The sequence below is a fragment of the Equus quagga genome, chromosome 13, assembly GCF_021613505.1.
Source record: "Equus quagga isolate Etosha38 chromosome 13, UCLA_HA_Equagga_1.0, whole genome shotgun sequence".
In the NCBI taxonomy this organism is placed as follows: Eukaryota; Metazoa; Chordata; class Mammalia; order Perissodactyla; family Equidae; genus Equus; species Equus quagga.
In genome coordinates this window covers 17,650,056-17,673,664 of record NC_060279.1, presented here as the reverse complement: position 1 = coordinate 17,673,664, position 23,609 = coordinate 17,650,056, and the positions used below count along the sequence as shown (strand labels likewise).

The 23,609-nt window shown below is 41.7% G+C and overlaps 1 protein-coding gene across 1 annotated transcript in view; it reads left to right on the top strand.

Annotated features, from left to right (window-relative positions):
* Positions 1–432: 432 nt before the first annotated feature.
* The window catches only part of NMNAT2 (nicotinamide nucleotide adenylyltransferase 2), a 135,341-nt gene continuing 112,164 nt past the window's right edge, over positions 433–23,609 (top strand). Inside the window, exon 1 of the mRNA XM_046684472.1 lies at positions 433–551. Within this exon, the coding sequence (XP_046540428.1) occupies positions 467–551 (85 nt within the window). The 5' untranslated portion in view covers positions 433–466. The remainder of the gene's footprint in view (positions 552–23,609) is intronic.

Here is a 23,609-nt window from a genome sequence, read left to right as displayed (position 1 = left end):
TAGAGAAAGTAGATGTGGACAGAAGAATGTTGGCGACAAGGAGGCAAACTATATCAGAAGGAGGTAAGAGATATAAAGAGCTCACACCATGCTGTAAGTATTCATGGTTCTGGATTTGGGTACCATGTCTTCCCTTGTAGATAAACACTAAGGAAGAAAGTGTGAAGGAGTGAACAGGGGTGGGGGCGAGAAAAAGGGAGTGGTGGGAGACCAGGACGAGAGACGCGAAAGAAGCTAGAAAGCAAAGAGAGGGAACCAGCAGAGCAACACAAAAGCGGTCTCGGATTTTGCCGGAGCTGCAAGCGTTAAGGGGAGGCGGGGAGTGACGCGGTTTGCGTCTAGAGCGGCTCCTCGGAGTCCACAGCATCCACCACCGGAGCCTCGCCTTCCTTTCTCCCTCTGCAGACACATCGAGACACAAAAAGAGAGGCGACCCCTGGACCAGGGCGAGGGACCCACCCACATCATGACCGAGACCACCAAGACCCACGTTATCTTGCTTGCCTGCGGCAGCTTCAATCCCATCACCAAAGGGCACATTCAGATGTTCGGTGAGTCCTCCCGCCCACCCCCGGAGGCTGCTTCCTCCTCTCTTCTTTCTCCGGCACCTGTGTTTTCCAGGGCGACTGAACAGTAAGGCGTGTGCCCCTCCGGAGGGGTGAGCAGGCTGATCTCGCTGGTGGGAGGTCAGCCCCTCTATTCCTGGCTCCTGGGAGGGGACGTAGACTGCGCTTCCGAGGCGTCACTTGCTCGGGCCCGACCCCGCTCGCAGGGGGCCAAGAGGTGGGGGAGGGGAGGGGCTGGAAGTGAGTGTTGGTGTGGGCTGGGCGGGAGGTCGAGGTTCGAGAACTGGGGTGCGGTGGTGCGGTGGTTTGGCTGTTTGGCTGGTGAGAATCGGGATGGGGGCAGAGGCTGGGCGTGGAGAACAGAGGAGGGGGTTGGAGATAACGTGCTGTTTGTTTAGGATAGGCGGAAAGCTCGAAGGAGTTAAATGATGTATATGCCTCGGAGACACAAACACACACACACACAACACACTAGTAACAGAGCTGAGGCTTCAAAGAGATTAATTTAGGGTTTGGCTGATGGTTCAGGGCGGCCCAGGGGCGAATGTTTGAGGGCTGTGGACCGCGTGTTGCCTGCGCGAGGTGGATGGCTGAGTGAATGGGGTGGGGGGGCCTGGCCAGTCTGGGCTTGGTTGCCAGGACCCGCTGCCTAGGAAGGGGAGGGGGCGGGGCGGCCGCTGCGGGCGGCCCTTTGCGAGCCGGTGTTAATGGATGGGGGCCCAAGTTGGCTGAGGCTCTGCCCAGGGTGACAATGGCACCCGGAAAGCTTGCGGCTTGCGATTGTATGTGTGTGTGTGCGCGCGTGTGTTGGGGGGTGGGTGGAGGGCGCATCATCACGCGTTTGTTTCTTGGAGGCTTTGGGGCGTGGAAGGAGAAGGAGCAAGGGGGGGGGGGGGGGCTCCTGGCTGCTTGTTTGGCATTCAGCAGCGGCAAGAGAAAGGTGATCGATACCTATTGGAGATCTTGGGCCACCAGTGGGTAAATGACGCGGCTTCGCTGCTGCTCCTGTAAGACCCAAAGGCGCGGGGGTGTGCGAGTTTAGACCCTGAGGGAGGGACACGGAGGTCACTTTAGAAGCCGGAATTGAGGAGAGGTTAGAAGATGGTGGTATTTTTTTTTTCTCTAGCACTGAGGGAAATGAGGAGAAGAGGAGAGGTAGTGGGCTGGGGTTGGATGAGAGACGGATGGGAGGCCCTGACCCGGCCGGCCAGCAAGGCGCTATCCAGAGGCGGCGGTGCTGAAACACAGGGCGCGCCGGAGCTGGCTGCGGGCACACGTGTTTACTCTGAGCCTGAGGATTGAGTGAGCCCTCCTAGCGCTGTTTAATGAAAGTCACATCATATCGGTAAGGATTGGGTGAGGTAGCTTAAACTAAAAATATTCCTCTCTTAAACCTAAAAGGTGCGTTGAACTGGGCCTGCTTATTAAAAATCTCGGGGGAAAGAATATTAGAACTACGTGGAGTAGAGCGCTGCTCAGGGAGGCACATTTATAGGATCCAAGGAGGGGGACTGAGAGGTAGCCATCCCTTTCGCAGCACCCCTTCGCTTTTAAAAGTGTTTTATTAGGAGCTAATGCCAACTTACCTATTAAATAAAGACTTTTATTCAAGCATCAGGGTAGACCAGAGCATCTCATCAGGATGCATCTCTTCTAAGGGAACGTCAGTGCCCTGGGAACACTCTACTTTCACTTTCGTTTGATTCTGATATCTTCACCCCTGTTCTTCTTTTCTCCTATGTCCGTATTTCCTCTAATCATTCTATGTTGATGTACTTTATTCCTCTCCGTTGCTCAGACAGGGATGAGCTTTCCTCTGGAACTCCTTAGCTCTAGGAATCTTTAGCGAGCCAGCAGGTACTCCTCCTTTCTTTCTTCCTGGGGCTAAGGATATCGTTAATTCTGCTTGCTTTGGATTGCAAGAGGGACAGATTTAGACTGAGAACTAAGGATTCTGTCTCACAGCTGAATAGAGTTTGGTAACAGTGATAAAGGCTTTTGTTGAGTGGATGCTGACCTGCCAATTCTCCATGAGCTTAGAGAAGAGAATATGTGGAAATAAGCCTGGATTACAGCAGGGAGGTTAAGATACAGAATAGGTGAAAGGAGACTCTTTGACAGTCATGACTGTTTGCTTGATATCGGAACTGGGGAAGAAGAGAATATCTGTCAACAAAGCCTTTTGAGTGTCAATTAGTTATGTGTAATCCAGAGAGAAAAAGGGAAAGAGGATATGGTGTGCTTACTGTGGCTTTAGGAGCTTATAACTTAAGGGAGGTTTTAGCAGATATATATGTGAAAAGGAAGCAAGAAGAAGACCACAAATACATATTAAACTATTTTTTGTGGAATCTCTCTTGTGGGAAACTTTGAGCTTGTGATAAATTTTGTAATTTATTTTTGGAGAGCAGTTTCCGGTTTACCAGGCCTTTTCATATATGTTATGTCACTTATTCCTAATAACAAGCTTATAAGAAAGGCATCATTATCTTTACTTTACAAGTGAGAAACTCATGTTCAGAGGCTGACTTCCTTAAGTGATTTAAGTGACATGGAGAGTGGGTGGCAGAGTTGAGACTTGAACGCTACATTCCTGGTTCCTCTTGCAAACGCCACATTCCTCAGTTCCTTTGCACTGTACCAAAGACAGGAAGAAGTGCTCACAAATCTTCTGACTCCATAATTCCGTGAACTCTATTTCCTTCAAATACATACTAACAGAGATTAGAATTAAATTGGCCATCAGCTAAATGAGATTCCTCAATACGTATTTCCTTAAGAGCTCTATTCCCATCTCTAAAGGAAACAGTTATCCGTGAACTATTTTCTCCTTTTAAATGGCTTTTAAAATTTTCTCTGCAATAATACAAAAATAATTAATGTAATAAAATTATCAAAGTTTCTTTAAGAGGCCTGAAATTTGTAATAGAAAATTTTTAACAAGACCCAAACAGAACTTTAAAATTAGATGTCTTTAATAGAGCTCCTATATTTTGAAATCCAAAGAAAAAAGAGAAAGAAAGAATATAAACAAAAAGAGAAGTGGCATTCAGAACTAAAAACTCACTCTTCATCTCTGTAAAGTAGTACTTGCACAGTTCTCAATATTAGTAAAATATTTTGTAATGTGCTTTTCCCTTTACTCTGAAAGGGAGTCGATATTATTCCTATTTATGGCTATAGAAACATATAGGAAAAAGATTAATGTTTGTGATAGAGATATTTGACATCTATATACTTAACTGTAGCTAAGATGTTTTCAGGGATGAATAAAAGTTTTTGGCAAAGTAAACCCATAACTAACAATGTTTTGTTTCATGGGTCTGCCCTATTACATAAGAAGATAATGTGAAGCTAGAAATTGTTGGTTGTTTTTTTGTACGTGCAAGTTCTTATTTATTAGGTATGCAGAAATTATACTTCATTATAAATTTCTTTGCATTTCTGTTGCTATATTTGTCCATAAACCCACCACTGGGAAATCAGATAGCAAGTTTAAATAGAAAAGTAAGAAAGGACTGATCAGATTAGTTTCGCTATAAAAAATAAAGGAATTGAGACTTGATCATGGCAGAAATGTATCCCATTTTTTGATGATTGCAAAATAACTGGATTTTTTAGTTTTTCTACTTCAAAATATTTTTGCTTTGAACAGTTGGGTCTTTTGAAAGAGATATGATCCAAATCGGTTCCTCTTAAAGGGTGATGAAGAGGGCTCTCTACATGTCGTGGAATTCGAAATGCAGCCCTATTGATACAACTAGAAGTCAGAAGAAAAATGAATTTGAGTTGCTACTAATATAGAGAGAACTGTCAGAATTTGAGAAACTGTTTAATATTCTTGAAATGCCTATAAAAAAAGGTCATTGACCATAGTATGGTACTTATACATTTGCACCATCTTTATTCAATCCTACGCTATAAGTTAAACTGAATGATATTATCATCCTCCTTTTACAAAAGACAAAGCAGAGGTACAGGTGTAAGTCATTTGGTGAAGGTCATAGCAAAAGTCAGGACGTAACCAGATTCCTGATATCTAGACCCTTTCTCTCATCCAAGATGTTTCTTCTTTATTCTTTTAGTTACAACAGCACCTATGAAAGGAGGATCCACCTGAACTTAGTTATCAACAAAGGGTAATGAGAACTTTACGAATTTTTTTCCCTGGCAAGACAGGCTATCAACAAAATATATTCAACAAATATATCTGTTCTCAATATCTTATGCTTATAATAAAGAAAGGCTATTTTTTTCTTAATATTTGTATATTTTCCTTTTAACTGTGTCACTAGAACGTACCTTCCACCACTTCCCCCACTGCCTCCTCCCTCCACACTCTTCTGTTACCACAACTAACACCTACTCGCCCTTCAGATTTTAGCTTCAACAGTACTTCCTCAGGGAACCTCCACTGACTCCTAAATTAAGTATGGTGACCCTGACATTTGATCCTACATCACCTTATACTTTTCATGCCATAACTCTCATTTCACTGTATGATTCGTGACTGTTCTCCATGGTAGACCTTAAGCTCTATTAAGACAGAAACCATGCCTGTTTTCATCATTGAATTATTTCCTATACCTAGTATGGAGTAGGCTTTCCATAATCGTATATTATAATAAGAGTTGCAAATAGCAAGTCTTTGCTTCATAATAGTTGTTGAATAAATAAAAAATAAATGAATGTATAGAATCTTGTTCCAGGTAGAGGAGTCAGCTATATGCAAGGGCTGGGGTGGTGAGATAGCCACATATATTAGAACAAAGGAAAGTTCAGGATGGCTCAAGGAAGAGGGGAGTAAGAGTTAAGACTGGAAAGGTAGGTGGAAGACTGATTAATTATAACAGCTTGTAGGTCATGTTAAAGAATTTATATTTTATCTTAATGACAATGAGAAAACATGCATGCTTTTTTTAAGTAAAGGGATGCCATAGTCATCTTTTAAATTATGATTTAATTCAATTTTGAATATAGATTGGTAAAGGGCAAGAATGGAAATGTAGGACAGCTAGGCACCTATTTCACCAGTACCTAGGTTAAGTCAGAGAAGACGGTCACTTCACCCAAGTTTTTGGTATTTGGGATGCAGAGTGAGTACATTTTGAAAATATGTAGGATGTAAAAAGAGATCCTTGTTTGATGATTTGATGGATGGGTGATGGCAAAGTAGTCCAGGGTAACTCATAGGTTTCTGTACAAGATGGATGAGTAAAGGACACTGCATGAGAAGCAAGTTTGGCATTGGTGGGAAATGTGAAGATTCATACTTCTTACTCTAAAATTTGAGAAATATGGATTCTAACCAAGCACTAATGCAAAATAAGGAAGTATCTAAATTCAAAGTCTCTTTGTAGCCTGGGACATCTGAATCTTCTAGTGAAATCTCCCAATAGGTTCCAGTTAGATTATTCACAGTTCTTCATGCAAGAAAGATATTGAAATTGGTTAACATTATGGACATAAAAAGATGAAAAAAGGTTTGCTGGCATTTAAAAAAAGTATAAAATGAGAGAAAATCAGGGTCCCAACATTGACTTTTTTTTTAATGTTGAGGCTGTGAAATTGGAAACAGTTGATGCAGTTCCAAAGACCATTCCAGAACTTGCTTATCACTGTGATGATGGCTGTAATAATATATTCATGCAGATGTTTGGGAATTCTAACTCCCTGAGAAGTTGAAGGTCCGCTAATGGAAACTCATGGATCACTCCTGGTCGTTTCACTGGCAGGAGCTGTGTCTGTTCACGATAGGAGAATAATGACTGAAAAAGAAAATTTAGGACATTTTTCTTCACATAAACAGGTGTCTTGATTTTCTTTCTCCTGCTGAATTGACTAACTGAGCCTGGTGGACCTAAGCTAACCGTGAGAGGCAAATCTCCCATCTGGAATTCATCCCAACTAAGGAACAGGATATGAGCAAAAAGAAAGTTAATGTTCGAGGAATTTTGAAATGTAGAAATACTCATTTTTAGTATTGTAGGGGAGGAAGACATTTCCTCTACCCTCTCTGGGTTTGTCTGGCTGGAGAATGAATTAAATTCACGTGAGACAGAATAGCAAGAGAAAATTAAACAAAGCTTTATAACATGTATACATGGGAGAGGCTCAGGCAAGCTGAGCAACTCACCAAAATGGCTGAAGCCCCCACCTTAAATATCATATCCAGCTAAAGACAAAGGAGGATGTTGGGGGTGGGGAGAGCCAGTTACAGGAGGTTACCAGACAAGCACAACAAACAAATGCAGATTTAAGTCCTTGCCTTCCCCATTGATTAAGAGTTTCTAGAGATAAGGTCATCCGCCCCTTCTTCCTGGTAGAGAGGGAGATATCTTTACAGATGGAGCTTTCCTTTACAATGTAAATATCTCTTACAAAGGGTAAGTAAATTCTACTTTTCAGTTGCTTTCCTGTATGCAAAGTAACCAGCCCCAAATAATCATGCAAAAGAGACATATCTTGGGGTGGCCAAATTCCAGGCCCCCACAGTATCTCTTTTCTTTTTGATCTTATTCTGCATATCTAAGCCTCTATGCTTAGAACGATCAGACTTAATAGGTTCATATGCCTTTTAAGAAATAGTTTGAAGTATCACTTAGTAGGAACATCCTTTAAAGTGTTATGAATCTCAAGAGAAACATTTCTACACAAATTTCCAATAGACCAAGTCAAAAATGAACAGCCTAAAGTTTGGAGGCAAACTAAAAAACATAACGTGCCAACCCTTAAGTTTGGACCTCTCTGTTTCACAGATATCCTCAGACATGAGAGGAACATGCAAAACTAGATGGATAATCTATGTTTTCTGTTATTTTTCTATTGATAATCAATAATCGTGAAAGTCGTCTATGCATGACTGGCAAAGAGAATGAAAAACCAGTTTTGAAAGTGTTTCTTTCAAAAGATTCAAGTCTAAATTGTGTAATATCAGTCTTCTCAGCCACCAATACAGTGTTCTGTATGTGGTGGTTGCTTAATCAATATTTAATGATACCACGAAATATATACTTTGTAGTAGAGTTCTTGTTCATTTTTAAAGAGTTTTCAACTCATCCTGAATTGCTCAAAAAAAATCCTAAGGACACAAAGGAATGCATTAAATATTTTTCAATGCCAGTTTTATTTTTTTAAGGATTTGTGTAACAGACTAAGAACTGGGATATAGAAATTCACTTTATAGAGAATTATATAACTTTATTTATGGATATGTTCCATATCTCAATATATGTAAATGCAACATCAGTTTACAAAGAAGGAAGTTTTCCATTGCCAGGGGTTTTCCAATTACAAGTGTTCACTTGCACGGAACACACTTGCTTTTTTTGGATACAGTTTGGCAGATAGCCTTGAAGTATTTTAGCCCAAAAAGATGCTCAGCAGCTTACATGGTGGTGTGACTAAGGCCATCCTTAGCTAACATTTTAAAGTTATTATTTCTGTATCACTCTTTGAAATAAGGAGAGTTTTTTCTTTTTCTTTTTTTGTGATTTTCTTTTATTTTTTATTTTCTGAAATAGAACCACTGTACATTGTGCAAGCCATATCTACTGAAGGAATAAATAAGTCAAAAATTATATTTCTGTACAACTCACCAAAGCAATCAAACAATCAAACAAGCACTTCCCTGATGGGAATGGTTCTCATTTAGGTTCCAATGTACCCCTTCTGTTCTTCAATGGGTTGGCCCACCTAGTTCAAGTATTCTCAGATTTGGTGAATTCCCTTCACCCTAGTTTGATCTTCTATCATCTTGTGGAATTTGGAACATGTACCTGCTCTCTTTGCCACAGACTTACTTGTTTGAAGAGTAAGTACCATGGAGATTCTTTTCTTTGACACTTATTTTTAGCTCTAATCCTTTCAGGAGGTCTTAAACAAGTGTACTTCTGCTCTTGCTATGAAGCCATGTGTTTCCATGTCTTTGAAATTTATTATTATATCATTTTAAAGCCTCAACTCAGTGACATTCTAGTGAGGGGTTGGGTTTTCCAAGTGCCTTATTCTTCAGCTTTTCTTTATTTTCAGCTGTTGATTCTCTATTTTCCAACCCTTCATCTTGGTACCCACAGGCAGGTAGAATCCTCGTTCCATGTAGCACTGAGATTAAATTACATCAATAACTATTCGTATTTCTTTTGAAATATTTATTTACTGATAAATATTTAGCAGTGTATGGTTCATCACATGAACTACAAGATCTTTAAAATAACACAAAATTTTTTTAACTTAGAGACTGCCGCCATTATAAATTAAAATTAAGAAAGACAATAAAACATTGTACATATAAATTTAAGCCATAATTGCATCATTTACCATAAACCAATCTTCCCAAGCACAGTTTAAAAATTATTTACTTGTTATGGCCCGGGGAATCAAAGTTTATAGATAATATATGATTTTCCCATGCTGTGAATAATGTTGATAAAGAGTGAGTAAATGGCCCAGTTTTTTCTATTGCTTCATTATTTCTCTATGTATGGACGTTACTAAACTGAACTGCTGTCAATTTGGGAACATGCTTAGTTGCCTCTAGCCTTTTTTCTCTCATCTGTAAATCGGGTGATTGACATAATCCAGGGGTCAGCAAGCTACAGCCTGCTGGCCAGATGTGGCTTGCTAACTAAGAAGGGATTTTACATTTTTAACTGGTTGGAAAAATGTAAAAGAAGAATAATATTTTGTCACACATGAAAATGTTATAAAATTCAAATTTTAATATTCATAAATAAAGTTTTATTGGCACACAGCCACACTCATTCACGTGTGTGTTGTCTGTGGCTGTTTTCATACTACGACAGCAAAATGGAACAGTTGCAACAGAAACTGTATGACTGCAAAGCCTAAAATATTTACTCTCTGGCTGTTTATAGAAAATGTTTGCCTCGGGGCCGGCCTGGTGGCATAGAGGTTAAGTTCGCAGGCTGGGATCCTGGGCACAGACCTACACACTGCTCATCAGGCCATGCTGTGGTGGCATCCCACATACAAAATAGAGCAGGATTGGCACAGATGTTAGCTCAACAACAATATTGCTCAAGCAAAAAGGAAGATCAGCAACAGATATTAGCTCAGGGCCAATCTTACTCACCAAAAAAAAAGTTTGCCTCCCCCTGATGTAACCTACCTCTGGGTGTTGGAATGGGGAATGAATCTGAAGGTTTCTAAAAATATAAAGTACAGTTGAAGTCCTTTACCCAGAGGAACTCTTCAATGAACAATTTTCAGTCTAAATCAAATCTCTAAAAAGACTCATTTGAGCAGCAAATGTAGTTTCAATTTCATAATTGTAATTTTTCTGGCTGACTGAGTAAATGGCCACGTTCACAATGAGGGTGATTTTCTGGTGTTTGGGTTGCACTGGACATTGAGTAGCCCCTCTGGCTAATGTTGGACGTTTATCTACCGTTGAACGTTAGACATACTTTCTCCGAACATCCTTTTGCTGATTCACAGCTACCTCCTTCTTTGAATCTAACATTTTACGTATCTTATAAATGAGGATTTTGAAAAAGTAGCACATCAGTTGCATCAGGCTTTTCCAGACTGCTCTTGCAGTCACATCTCGTTTTTCTGCAGCGTCTCACCCGCCTCTGAATTCTGATAGCACTTAGTTTGTACCTCTCTTATGGCACTTAGCACATTGTGCTGTGGCTTGTAGCTATTTCTGTCCACGTTTCATATTCTCTATCAGATTGAGGGCCTTGCCAGAGTCGTATGGCTTTTTGTATCTCCTAAGGTGCCTAACACAGTGTTCTAGGTACATGGAGGATACTATAAATATTTCGCAAATGGAGGAATGATTGAACTGTTAGGAATATTCAGAATCTCAAAGTTAAGGCAAAATACGTGATCAGAAATCAGACAAGAATTTGGGGACCACCAACAGAGATTCAAGTATGACAGAGTCAGAAAACAGCACCAACAGCAAACACTCAGGGTCTTCAAAACTGAGATGACTGTTGGCTCCAGAGAGGAAAGTTCGTGCATCCTTGAGTGGAACCCTATCCCGGAGTACAGCCTTCCCAGAGATCCACAGTGGGAACCTGCAAGTCAGGTTTGGGAGCTGTTAGGTGTGTAACATAGCAGGAGTGAAAAACGTGAGCTCAAGGACAAAGGGGAATCCTGAAACTGTCCACTGGATGCTTCAGTCAGATGCACAGCTCACCTAGGCATGGTTTCTCAGTGAGGCAGAAGGAGGTTTGAGGCCAGCAGAGGAGTTAAGTTTTATTTTTATTTATTCACAGTTTGTAAAAGGTTTAATATACATGGCACCTGTCAAAGGGAAACTTTGTATATTATTTATTCAACTTCAAACAAACAAAACGAACATAAAACCTTGGTTTGACAATTGTAAGTTTTCATCTTCAGAAAGCACAGAAGCTCCATTTGAGGGAGATTTCAAAAATCATGCAGGGGCTGGCCTTGTGGCTGAGTGGTTGCGTTTGCACGCTCCGCTGCAGCAGCCCAGGGTTTCTCTGGTTCGGATCCTGGGCGCGGACATGGCACTGCTCATCAAGCCATGCTGAGGCAGTATCCCACGTGCCACAACTGGAAGGACCCACAACTAAAATATACAACTGTGAACTGGGGTAATTTGGGGAGAAAAAGCAGAAAGGGGGAAAAAAAAAAGAAGGTTGGCAACAGTTGTTAGCTCAGGTGCCAAACTTTAAGAAAAGAAAAAAATCATGCATATACTCTTGCGGTCCTGAAATCTCCTTTAAAACATTTTTACAAGCATCTGCCCAAACTCTGCTTGAGATCTTCCTGGACCAGCAAATGCACTATTTTCCAAAGTAGCCAGACAGCACTTGGCACGATTATACTTTTTTTCAAGACTGTTCCGTCTTTTGGGCTGACATTGGCCTTCCTGAGACTTCCATGTGTTGGCTCTAGTTTTTTTCCTTGAGATCCGTGGAGCAAGTCTCATGTGTCTTCTAGAAGACATTTGAATAGCTGATGACAACCACTCGGTCCTCCTCACCCATCTTCTCTTTAGGCTTAACAAGCCCCAGTTCCTCCAGCTGGACATCCATTACTGTTTCTTGTCTTCATTACATCTTGGCTTATCTACTTTGAACACATCCTCATTGCCTACATACCTCTTAAAATGTTATGTCCAGTTCATGATACAGCATTCATTGTGGCCTGATGTGTACTGTCTTACTGAACTCGGTCTAGCAGATGTTCACTTTACGTGTGGCGCTGTGTCTCTCTCTTTTTAATTGCATCAGATAAGGCAAGTTATGGCTACCTGCCTGCTAAAACGTCCTGATCTTCTGAGTAACTGGTCACTTTGGTGGGCTAAGCTGCTAAACTATTCCAATTTACTTAAAAATCTACGTGGTAAGAAGAAAAAACGATAACTGGCTAGTGTGCTGTCAAGATGTGGTATCTTTGTAGCTTTGCAGGTTGACGCACATGCTTATTTGTATGAAATGTCAACCACACACTGGGAGTGACATGCTGCCTTTAGAATAAGAAAGCAACTTTGCAGGTACCCAGACAGGGCTGAGACTAGAAGCCTCTGCATTCTTAATTATCAAGTTTCTTGATATTTCATCACTGGGACTTTTATTTTTTAAACAGGTTCTGTTGAAAGCTCCAAATTAACTCTTGTCCATGTTTAAAAGTACTAGTTTGGGGACTGAACTCTGGACTCTCTTCCTAGCTTGTGTAGCCCCTCCCCTCCTGGCTCTACCACTGGCACTGCCCTATTCCCAGGATCCCACGAGAGTGGCAAAAATGCTTTTGTTTCCTGCAGTGGTGTTGACTTTGTCCCAACAGAGGTGAGGCATCACATTTAATTTGGGCAGGTGGAATCTTTAAAAGAACAAATAACAAAAAATTCGTTTTTCTTGTGGAAGTTTCGAAACACATGCAACAGTGAACAGAATGAAACCCTGACATACCTGTCATCCAACTTCGATAACTATCAATTCATTGCAATCTTGATTCATTGATACCCCAACGCTCTCCCCCAGTCCCGCCCTATGTTCTTGTGGAGCAAATCCCAGGCGTCCTATTGTTTCAAGGTGAGATCCTTTCAGCCAGCACATAATTGCTTCTCTGTCTATATGACCTCCATTTACAGACTGGATCTTTCTCCTCCCCATTTCATGTTTGTTTGCTTGACAGTTTGAGTTGCAGATGGGGCTGGTATGGAAACAGTGTCTAATTTCCCATCTTTGAGCAGATATAATAATGTCTCCATCCCAGTCGACAGTGGTTGACACTTTGGCATTGGCATTGCTTTTAAAGCACTGGATGTATGGCCTTTCCTGTCTCTCTCACATCATGTGGGGCCTCCTAGGCTCCCCTCCGGAGTGGAACTCTCACTGAACACAATGAGCCGTTCTTCCCTGACATGCAACATTCAGCTCATTACCCCTTGTCATTCAAAGTCATGAATGTCTGTGTTAGAGGATGTTCCTCCATCAATGGTTCCCAACCTGGGGGCTCTGAACAACCAGTTTCTCATAAATTAGAATAAGGGTCTGGGAACTGTTTGCAGTATTTCTAAGCATATGCATTCACCCTTGATATGGCACAGCATAAATATCAAGTTTTTGGGCTTTTGCTTGTATTATTATTAGCTTGGTGAAGTAAGCTCAAACTGATCAGGAGTCCCGCTTGGTAACTATAGATGTCTTTGATGAATTAAAAAAATGGGAATCTTCTTTTCTTCCATTTCTTCGCAAGAGGAGGAAAATAATTCAATGAATTCTGTTTGGTGACAAGGTTGGCTCCTGCGATAGCATTTGAATTCTGGGCTTCTGTTTGGCCTGACTTTAACCTCAGTAGAAAATTAAAATAAAATCCTTCTCCTTGGTCCCTTAATCCTTCCCTGGTGCTGTTTTAAATCAACTTTTCAAAGCGTCATTGTCATGCAGTTTTGTTATCATTTGCATTTAAATGTAGTGAAGAAAGAACTTCCTGCTGAACCCTTTGGGGAATGTTAAGTCCAATATCCCAGTTTGCCCAGTAAACCTTATGGTTCTGAATATTCATAAAAGAGGCTTGAATGACTTCTCCAGATGGAATTTGCTCTTCCCGGCTGCACTGTTTCGTTAAGGCTGGTTCTTCGTGGTTTCATTTGTGGTTGTATTGAGCTCTGACGGTGGACAGGGAAGGAGTGATGGGGAGCTGGTTAGGACAGTCTCCTGAGTGGGGTCTCCCGTCACCGCCATGGGATACTCTACTGTTGTGTTTCTGGCATTGCTCCCATCCTCCACTCAACGCAACCCACAGTAATTTACACATACACATCTCTTTTAGATGCAAATTGGTTTATTTCAGTCCCTTGTGATCAAAAAATTTGTTTGTTTGTTTGTTTAAAGAAACGCAGAAACACGCTGTGTTTGAAAAGGCCAGGAAAGGGAAAAGGAATAAGAAATGACATTGCTTCTGAGGAATCATTTTATTTTATTTTATTTTATTTTGGCTGAGGAAGATTAGCCCTGAGCTAATATCCGTTCCCAGTCTTCCTCTTTTTGTATGTGAGCCGCCACCACAGCATGGCCACTGATGGACGAGTAGTATAGGTCCACACCTGGAACGGAACCCAGGCCCCCAAAGTGGAGCATGCCAAACTTAACCACTAGGCCACCGGGGCTGGTCCAGGAATCGTTTTATTACATGGTAGTAGCTTTGGGGTAAAGTCCCAACTTTGGAAATTAAAGAGATGGAGAAGAGAAAGAAAACTCATCTGATCAATTATGTGGTCTCTCGCTTCCTCGCCCCTTCCCTTTCTGCTGGCTTGAACTATCCCCTGAGGGCACTTGCCCAAAAGCCTTTGTGGAAAATGGAACCACGTACACTCTTCCTGCCTTGAGGGAGTGGGGAGAAACAGTGGCCTGACATTCCTGACCATGGAACTTTCTGGCCTGTGTTGTGACTGACTCTGTTCATGCTCTTGAATAAATAAGCACTGTAACCTAACATGTGAGCTAACATTTATTGAGCACTTACTTTGTGCCAAGCACTGTATTAAGTGCTCTCCTTGCCTTACCTCATTTAATTGTTACAACAATCCTATTATCATTCCCATTCAGCTAATGATCAGAGAGGTTAGGTAACTTGTGTCAAGCTACACAGCAAGTGTGTGGTGGGCAGAAATGTAGACCCACATGCTCTGACTCTGGAGGTCACAGTTTTAACTACTGCAGGATGCTACCTTGCTCGTTTATTGAATGACAAGGGACCCCTCAGCACTGTGTTAGGTTACAGTGATTATTTATTCAAGAGGATGAAAAGGGACCCTCAGCACTGTGTTAGGGGCTGTGACAATGCAGAAATGAGGGCTAGGTCTCATCTGGCATTTGCATCTACCAAGTGGACAAGTGCCAGGGTTTGTGTGCAGAGAGGCTGGCAATCCTCTGGGGATCCTGCCCAAGGCAGCCACATGTGGAAAGGCCAGAGGACTCTGCAGACCACGAAGGAGACCTGTGGACAAGTCCAGAGCACAGAGAGAGGAGCGAAAAGAAAGGCTCAGCCGACAACCAGGAGGCACTGGAGGGAAACAGGAGAAGATTGGGAGCAAATCAGGAAGGGTCCTGGGTGATGACCACGAACAGAAGGAAGTGGCCACACACCTTTTTTGCTAACTTAAAAAAGACACAGGATGAAAGTGGACAGACAAGAACAGAAAATTCTCTCCCATCCTTTACATTATAGTTGGCAAGACTGTCTACAGATAATTATTCAGTAACCTCCCTCCCCTCAATGTGAAATGAGTATAATAATACCCACCTTATTGGGTTGTTGTGCCTATTAAATGAAATGATGTGACTACGTTGTAATACCGCCTCCTTTGACTGCCTGGCTCTCACCTTGGGTCCCAGCATGTTATTGCATCCCCTGCAAAATCACAGATGCAGTCCTGAGGTACTAAGTGATGTGAATTTTACTAAACGTTTTATGAAGAGATAGCAGGGGTTACAGTGTAAATCACCAACAGTTTCCGCAACGTCCCACTCAACTTTAGGGAGAGGAAATTTGGTTCTTCCTCTTATGGCAGCAGGTTCATCTCTCTTTTTCCAGCAACTGCCCCTACCTCCCTATATCCTTCCCACAAAATGTCCTGATTCCCCCTCCCCTGCACTTACCTTCCTTGGCCCAGCTGCCCCTCCACCACCTTTCCCACCTGTCTAAATCCCCTTGGCAGCCTACCCGACTCAGCAAACAAAAGCCACCCCTGCTAGTCAGACTCTGGCCAGTTATAGCTCTCCAAGCATGTCCCAGCCATGTATATAAAGGTTATGGTCCATCCTGTCACATACAGAGTTCTTAGCAAACTGTCTGGCCCACAGCAAGTGATGGATAAATGGGGGTAATATTCATAGTTGTTGCCGGTGTCTGTCCCGAGGTATCCTAGCTGGACCAGTACAGTCACCCTGGAGGTCTGGTTACTAGTGTCAGTGGAGTATTGGGAAAATGACTGAAAGGAAAAGGAGTTGGATGCTTGCCATCTAGGGATGTTGTGAGCAGGCTGGGATCTATAGAGGCCTCCAGACATGTGGACATTGCCAATGAGCATCCAGAAGTCACCAGAGAGACAGCCTCCTGTCCAGGGCAATTTACTCTTCTCCTTCTGTAATCACTGGTGGCTTAACTAATGGTGAGAATAAAGTGACTGGGGAAGACATCCTGCTCGTTCCTGGTGGGCAGAGCTGCTCCTTCAGATGCGAGCCCTTGGAAGGTCGTGCAGGGTAAGGCTAGAATAGCCTGTGCCCCTGGTCTCCCTGCAGAAGAGTCAGCTTTTGCTGCTGCTGGAAGAATCTAGGGCCAACAGTCAGGTGACTGCTCAGCCTCTGTGAAGCTGGCAAGAGAACCATGTTTTTTGGCTAGATTTTTGTGCCTGTCCTCACCCCATCACCCACTGGAACCAGTGGTGACTTGGGGTAGAGAGAGGCTCCACAGAATGGAAAATAATCAGATTTGCAGTTGGAAGAGACTTCAGAGTCATTCCATTGCTTATTGGATGCTTTTCATAACAGAGAGCTCAATTTCAGTCTGTTTCTTTGCTGGGCAGCTTCATTATTAGAAAGCTCTTCTGTCATGAAAAAAAATCCGTGTTCTTTACTTAGAGCTGTTTGTCCTAGTGCTGTCTTCTGAAACTGTCAATGAGGCTCTATTTTATTTAGCTTTAATAAAACCCTTATTCCCTAGCATCTAGATTGCGAATCTTGAACATCTTTGTTATTCAAATGTATAATAATACATTTTGTAGTATCTCCACTCATAATTTGAAGCACTGTCCACCCACTGCCAGAGGAAGGATTTGTGGGTAACATGTCAATAAGTCATTACTGGGCATCTCTAATATAGCTCATCTGCTCTGCTCCCCATCACTCTCTATCCCTTTCCCCTTCATAGCACTCTCACCTCCTGACCTATTTTAGGGGGTGTTTGTTTGTTTATTGACGTCTCTTCTCTAAGAGTATAGACTCCATGAGAACATAACCTTGTCCTGGTCTGTATTATCCCGTACTGTATGCTCAATGTTTAGAACAATGCTGGAACATCGGAAGTACTGGATTAATATTTATTAAATAAATAACAGCCAGATTAGGATAGTGAAGGTCCCAGATCCTGTCAGTACTCTTTTGAGTACTCCAGAGATGGACAACTTGTTTCTTTAAAAGCTGACTGGTATAGCTGCAATAGTCCTAATCCTGGAGTTAGGGGACTTGGGTTCATCCCAGTTTTGCACTCATTGTCTGGGTGACCCATAAATTGGATGTTTAATTCCTCTAGGACTTATCATCTGTAAAACGGAATTGACATACCCTTCCCTGTTCAGTTTCAGACTTGTCTTGAGTACGAAATACAACTATATGGGAGAAAGCATTCTGTAAACTGGAGAGCACTATATAAATGTCAGAGTTATTATTGTTATTATTATAATGATTGAGGTTGTATAATCTTGGTATAGCAAAGTACGTTTAGCCTGAGAATGAATTTATCTTCCACTTGAGGAGAATTAATTTCTGGAGCAGCTAAGGATCATGTGGTTTCCAGAGATGCTCTTTATGAGTTTGCTTACCAACACCGCTACCACCAATACTTATTTAAGTGCCTACTATGTGTAGGCATCAGTCCAGTTGCTGAGGAAGTATATCAAAGAACAAAATATACAAAAATCCTGGCCTTCATGGCATTTACAATGTAGAAGAGGCAGAAAGACAATAAACAAAATAAATAATTATGCAGTATGTTAGGGCTATAAGTGCCAAGGAGTACGAGAGAGAGAGAGAGAGAGAAAAAAAAAAAATGCCAGAGGAATAGGGAGTTCCAGGGATGGGAGTTGAAATTTTAAAGGGTGGTCAGGGGAGATCTCGCTAGATGGTGACACTTGAGCAAAGACTTGAAGGAGATGAGGGATTTAGCCTTATGGATGCTGGGGGAGAGGCAGAGGGAACAGCAAGTGAAAAGGCCATAAGGTGAGCATTTACCCTCAAATGTCCAAGAAAAAATGAGGCAATCAGTGTGTCTGGATTGGAGGGAGGTAGGGAGAGTGGCAGATGAAGTTAGAGAGATAATGGATGGCCAAATGGTGTAGGGCCATACAGGACATTGTCAGGACATTGGCTTTTGTTCCAAAGGAGAAGGGGAGCCATTTGAAGGTTTTGAAGAGAAGTGTTACATGCTCTGACACCCAGTGACTTATTCTGACTGCAGTGATAAGCATAGACCATCAGGGCTGTGAATAGAAACAGGGAAACCTGTTAGGAAGTTACTACATGTAATCGAGAGGAGAAATGATGGTAGTTTGGACCAGGGAGGTGGAGGTGAGAAGAAGTGATAGAATTCTAGATATATTTTGTAGAAAATTCCCATAGGATTTGTTAATGGATCTGTTTTGGTGAGAAAGAAAAACGAATCAAGGATGAGCTAAGGTTTTTGGCCTGAACTGTTGGAAGAATGGAATTGCCACTTATTGATGTCAGGTGACTGAGGGAAGAGCAGGTTTGGGAGGGGATATCAGGAGCTCAGTCTTGGACATGTTGCTTCTGAGAGAAAGATTACACATTCAGTTGGAGATGTTGAGTGAGCATATACTAGCATAAGCCAAAAATAAAAAATAAAAATAAATAACTCTGGAGTCATCAGCATATAGTTGGTATTTAAAGCTACAAGACTGGCTGAAAATTCTGAGGGAGTGAGTGTTGATAGAGCAGAGGTCACGAACTGATTCCGTGGTTATAGCAGTTAGGGACCGGAGAGGTGGAGAATAGGCAGTCATGTTGACTGTGAAAGAACAGCCAGTGAGGCAGAGGAAAACCAAGAGAGTGTGACGTCCTGGAAGCCAAGTGAAGTTGGCGCTTCAAGAGGGCAAGATCAAGCACGTCAAACGTTGCTGAGAGGTCAATTAAGACGAGCGTGGAGAACTGTCTGTTGGTGTCTCAAAGAAAAGGCCATTGAAAACTTTGACAAGAACAGGTTTGCTGGAGTAGTGGGGGCAGAAACTGGACCGGAGTGAGCATAAGAAAGAAAAAGGAATATAATTGGAGAGAGCAAATTTAGATGCTCTTTCAAGGGATGTTATTCTAAAAGGGAGCAGAGAAAGAGGATATGGCTGGAGGGAGAAATGGATCAAGAAAAGATCTTTGCTTTTTATTATTTTTTTAAGATGGGAGAAATAATATCATGTGGTATACTGATGGGAATCATCATCCAGTGAATATGGAAAAACTGATAGTGTGAGAAAGAGAGGAGAGAAATCTTGGAAGAATGCCCTTGAATAGGTGAGAGGGGTGGGTCAAGATAAAATGGAGTTGGCCTTGCCTGGGAGCACCAAAAATTCATTCAAAGGCGTGGAAGAGAAAGTAGAGAATATGAAGTCACATAGCAGGTAGGTCGATGGTTATGGTGGTGGAAGCATGGGGAAATTCTCTTCTGAGAGTTTCTATTTTTTCAGTGGAATAGGGAGAAAGGTTATCAGGTGAGAGGGAGGATGGGAGAGGAGGCACTGGATTTGAAGAGCGAAGAGAAATATGCAAAAGGAGCAAGGACAGAACATAGTAATTGATGTAGTGGTGGAGGGGTTCCTCTAAGGCCTTTGGCGCTGCACTCATGTGAAAGCACTTCTTCAGAGCTGATCTATCCCGCAAAATATCAGCTGTCCCTATCCTTCCTACGAGACTTCTTGGTCGGATTTTTATCAATTTTTAGGCATAAGTTTTGAAACTAACACTCACTTGTGCATCACTCAAATGATTTCAGGTTGTGGGAGCTATCAGAACTGCCATGGTGTTTTCAAAAACTGACTTCATAAAAAGCAAAAAGAAAAATGACTCAAGCTGACCTTCAAAATGTTGCAAATTTATGCAGCATCACATGATTTAATTTCTCCTGCACATCATTATTTAGGGAGTCAATCCTGGCCTGGGAGAGGAATTCTTTATTTCTTTTGTTTTATATAAATGTGCTATCCTTTACATTTCTCCCTGCCACAATGATATTGGTTTCTCTGGCCAGGCATTCTTAGCCTGAGTTTTATCTTTTTAAAAATTCTAAGCGCTCCCTTGAATCACTACCTTTTAGACAGCAGCCAAGAGTCTTCAATTTTGGTTTTAAGTATAATTTGTATAACTACCATTAGAATCAAGCAGCTAACAAGTATTTGTGAGGCAATTATGATGTACCAGCCTGGAAATCATAATGTAGAGTGATAGCACTTACATACTTGGCATTGACGGTACCCAGTGGAGGCAGGCTGGGATGCCTTCTCAGGCTCAGCCACCTCGTAATAAGGAAACTAGGACTGAGAGAGTGGTGACAGGAGTAGGGTGGGAAGATGACCTGGCATTTTCTCACCATAAACATTAAAGCACTTTCCTTCTAGTCATTAAGATCTGCACGTTTCTCTTTCAGTGCTGGCTAGTACCATGGGCAGTTTTTAGTGGCTATTTTCTCAGCAACATACATGCAGCTCACCCTACTCGGTCACCTCTGATTTATAAACAACACACACAGAGAAAGCAGCAATGTTCTCCCACCTTGTGTCACCACTGCTGCCCAAAGGAACCACCCTATGCAGTTGGTGCCTTCCAAGTCTCTGGGACCATTGAAACAATGTTCTAAATGGTGGTGAGTTTCCATTGCATCATTCTGTAAAACTTCAACTTTTCTCCGTTCATGGGTCCTTTTGGATAGTCAAGAGTTTACTTTAAGGACAAAAAGAGAAGTAACATTTTCTTTAACACCTACTCTGCTTCAGGTGCTTTTGTCTGTTTTGTCCCATTTAATTCTTACAACAGCCTTGTAAGGTTGGTTTTATCCCTGTGTTTATAAGATGAGAAGATCAAGGTAGTGAAAAGGTTATGTAATTTGACTGAGGTCATGCAACTATAAAACTTGGAATCAAATTCAGGTCTTTGTGTGTGACAAAAAAGGGATGTTTGTAAAAGAGAAAAATTATTTTTAATGTCCGTGCTTCCTTCTAAGGAGAAAGATTCCAAAGGGCATGTCCTTTGCTAAATAGAGATCAAAGGTGTGAGGAGGGAAACTGGAGACCCTACAGTGCTCAGGATCAAGGGGGAGTGAAGAGATCCAGGAGGAAGAGCAGTAGGGGACCTGCTGTGCTGGAGGAGGGCAGCATGACAGGGTAGAAGGATGACCAGCTGGCAGGCCAGGGGCTTGCTGTGGACAGAGATGCCCAGTGGAGATTTGGGAAGGAGAAAAATTCTGTGTTCTGTGTGAGGTCGTTTCTCTCCTCCATCTCCCAACCGCCTTCAGCAAAACCCTTTCTTTTCTTTGTGCTTCATGACATGTGCTTGCTTTGAGGGTAATGGAATAGTATTGATACTCTAACTTAGGGTTGGTTGGCAAGAACAAAGGCTGCCCACAAGGGTCTGGTGAGGATTTTCAAAGTCCACTCTTTTTCGAATATTCACTTCATGAATATTTACTGAGTCCTTTCTCTGTGCCAGGCATTGTTGTAGGGTGCCAGAAATGCAGTGATAAACAAAAATGAAGTCTCTGCCCTTATGTAGCTTATATACTAGTTGGGGGAGACAGACAATACAAAAACAAACAAGGACATCCTATAAAAAAATACAACAGAGAATTGTATAATAATTGAATAATTTAAATGGATAGAAATCTTCCTAAAATATCTTTAACACACATCTGCTTTATTAAAAATTGAACTGAGGGCTCGTGGTTTATTTATGGCATTTGTTTAACAAAGTTTTATCGATTAATGACAATACGCAAAATCCAGTTCTAGATCCTATAGGAAGTGAATTGAATATGGATCCTCAAGGAGCATCTGGTTAATAGGAGTGATGTGACAGGTTTATTAGTAATTTAAATGTGATGAGGTACCTAAAATGCTATGAACCTTCCAATGCAGTTGGCAGGAGTGGATTTCTTTAGGATCCTGAAATTGGTCCAGAGTTGGGAGAAAGCCCTAGATGGACTCTGCTCTGTGCCCTCACTTTGCTCTATCCCTACTGATTTAATATTTGACCCTGCTTCACCCAACTAAACACGGGCGCCTCCGTGTCGCCCAGTGTACCAGCCTGTCTTCCTGCCCACAGCTGGTTTCTTTCTTCTGGTAGTCCTGACCAAGTAGGAAAGCATGATGGTTAAGTGCATGGTTTCTCAGCTCTCTCACTTATAACTGGGCCTCCTTGGATAAGTTACTTAAACTGGGCTATAGTTTCCTTATCTGTAAACTGTGGATAATATTGTAAGCTGCTTCCTGGGGTTCCTGTGAAGATCAAATGAATTAATTTAAGTAAAGTAATTAGAGGAGTGCCTGGCACTTAGCAAATTTCGAGTTAGAGTCAGCTATTATTATTCTGGTGTTATCTAAGTGTCCGTTATTATTATTTGGACTGACCTCACTCGCCTTCAAGACCACCTCTGCTGAGAATCTACCCCCACAACTCCCACCCAAGCAGGCAGGCCACCAGGCTGAGTCCTTAGCACTTCAGATTTGGGATTATAAAAAAGACGTCTGCTTTTCCTTGAGACACGTGGAACCACAATGCAGTGGTATTTGAGACGGACCTTGGAGAGGGGGAGGGTGTAGGCATTTGGAAATGGTGGGGATGGGGAGGAGAAAGCCATTTTAGTCAGAGAGAGCACCATGGGCAAAGAAGAGAAGCCGGGTGTTTGGGGCTGGCAATGATACACTGGGTGGTTTGATTTGCCTGAAGATTGAATGCATGAGGTTAAGACCAAGAGATAGGTGTGGAAACAGGGTGATTAGTTGACAAATTGTGGGGGCACGTGAATGTTAAGGTTGTTGGTGTTAGACTTTACTCTAGGCAAGTGGGGACCTATTGTGGATTTTTAGGGATCCAGATTTTTTTCTCTGCTATAATGTAGGTGTGTAGGTATAAGGGCTGTTTTCTCCAATGTTAAATGACCCAAAGCTACTGTAATTTTTTGAGGTGTCCAATTTTTTTTGCTAGTTTTATCTATCTATTAGATGCTCCACAGAGATTGGTCAAGAAAACCTAAATGAATTAATCACCTACAGTGTATATTCCAAATCAAGAGTATTCCATATTTTCTCAATCAGAAAATACAAAAAACAGAGGTTTTCCATCACATATATATGACCTTTTAAGGCTATAGATGACATTTAATATAACATTTGATTCATGTATATATTTACTCTTGCAGATTTAAAATTATATACTGGATGAAATAGTATATTCATTTATAAATATTGCCTTTTTTCATGCACATTTCACCGGTTTTATTCAAACTCACCACAGGCATTTTCAACATGAGTGTCTTTGTTATTGCCAGAGTGAATTTTTGAATCATCTAATAGTTTTCCAGAGCACAATATCTTCACTAAGATATCTAAGTTGTTTCATGGAAAGCTCTTTTCGTATCTGCTTATAATATTTTATCCTGTTACAGTCCATTTGCATAACATAAGAACAGTTTTGATTTTTCTTTTTTCCTATAGCTAGCTATTCATGATTTACATAAAATAACTGATACTATACTGCTTTTTTATTGGTAAAGAAGTTTTAATTTGGGGCCAAATTTTGATACAATAATGTCAAG